Below are 1,240 nucleotides of genomic sequence, written 5' to 3'. Positions count from 1 at the left end.
TAGTGGTGTCGACAACAGCATCTGCACCGTCGCTGATAGCGTTTCCTGCACCACGAATGACATGCCCAGTGGCATCGATAGTAGCATCCGCGGCTTTACCGACACCATGAACCGTGGCACTTGCTGCATCTCCAACTGCATTTCCAACTTTTTTGGTGGTATCGACAACAGCATCTGCACCGTCGCTGATAACATTCCCTGCACCGTTTAACGCAGCACCTGCGACACCTACTGTAACACTACCGGCTTGGACAGCACCTTGACCAACATTTTTTGCAGCGTTGCCAACTTCTTTTCCCACGTTACTTCCTACTTCGCCTGCAGCGTCAACGAAGCCATTTCCTATGGCTCCCGCGGCTCTTCCAACACTGTTTCCAACGTCAGCTGTAGAATTTATAAAGATGTCCCAAAAGTGACTGATCGGGTCTGCGGCGGTGTTGGCGACGGCAAATGCCGCGATCACTAAGTAAGAAAGCGCGCGCATGACAATCCTATTACACAACAGGCGTGGATCTTGTCGTGCAAATTTGGAAATAAACGACGCATCTAGGAGGCTCAAAACATGTGAGATACCTTATCATTGTAGAGCGATGAAACGGAATATGTCCCATCACTTGCTAGTATCTCAGTACCCATTTCCAGCTCTCCTGTTAGATGGATTTGAAACATCAGTACTTGGCTACAATGTAGAGTAGAAGGCTCAATTAGTACGATTTGCTACGTTTTAAAGATATTCTCTTTCTTGCGACATAGTGTTTGTCGTCTATTTGTTCGTATCTTAACTTCTCTTTTCTTCAAACTACTTAGGTCTATGAATCAGTTGGACGATCGATTGCTACATGTTTGAGAAATGTCAATTACTGAGACGTGAACTCTGGTCAAGTCTTTTGAACTACCTTTACATAGTCCGAATCTGTATTCTGTATTGCGGTACGAGAGGCATTCGACCCATCTGTGTGATTTCGTACGACGGAATCGCTGAAGATGTGTTGACTCCTAATTTCAAAACACATGGGATCATAATGAGACCTGAATAGGTTAGGTCCGAATCTGACTACTAGGTCTAGAATTTCATTAGAACATACTAACTACCTTGTGAACCGAATATTTGGTCAATTTATTGAGGATGAATATTATTAAGATATGTTCAATAACAGCGTGACGATCCACAATGTCGTCGTCTTTAAGCTGGCATTAGATAATAGTCGGCATGTTATTCTGCGCCAACATGTGTGTGAGG

The 1,240-nt window shown here is 44.3% G+C and overlaps 1 protein-coding gene across 1 annotated transcript in view; it reads right to left on the bottom strand.

Moving 5' to 3' along the window:
* Positions 1-484, bottom strand: part of PHALS_06375 (uncharacterized protein) — a gene marked incomplete at both ends in the record, with an annotated part of 510 nt that extends 26 nt beyond the window's left edge. Inside the window, one exon of the mRNA XM_024719648.1 lies at positions 1-484. This exon is cut by the window's left edge and continues 26 nt beyond it. Within this exon, the coding sequence (XP_024584926.1) occupies positions 1-484 (484 nt within the window).
* Positions 485-1,240: the final 756 nt, after the last annotated feature.

Source organism: Plasmopara halstedii (assembly GCF_900000015.1).
Source record: "Plasmopara halstedii genome assembly, contig: Scaffold_2956, whole genome shotgun sequence".
NCBI lineage: Eukaryota > Oomycota > Peronosporomycetes > Peronosporales > Peronosporaceae > Plasmopara > Plasmopara halstedii.
Note: the sequence above shows the minus strand (reverse complement) of the source record. Positions and strands in the feature narration are given on the sequence as shown.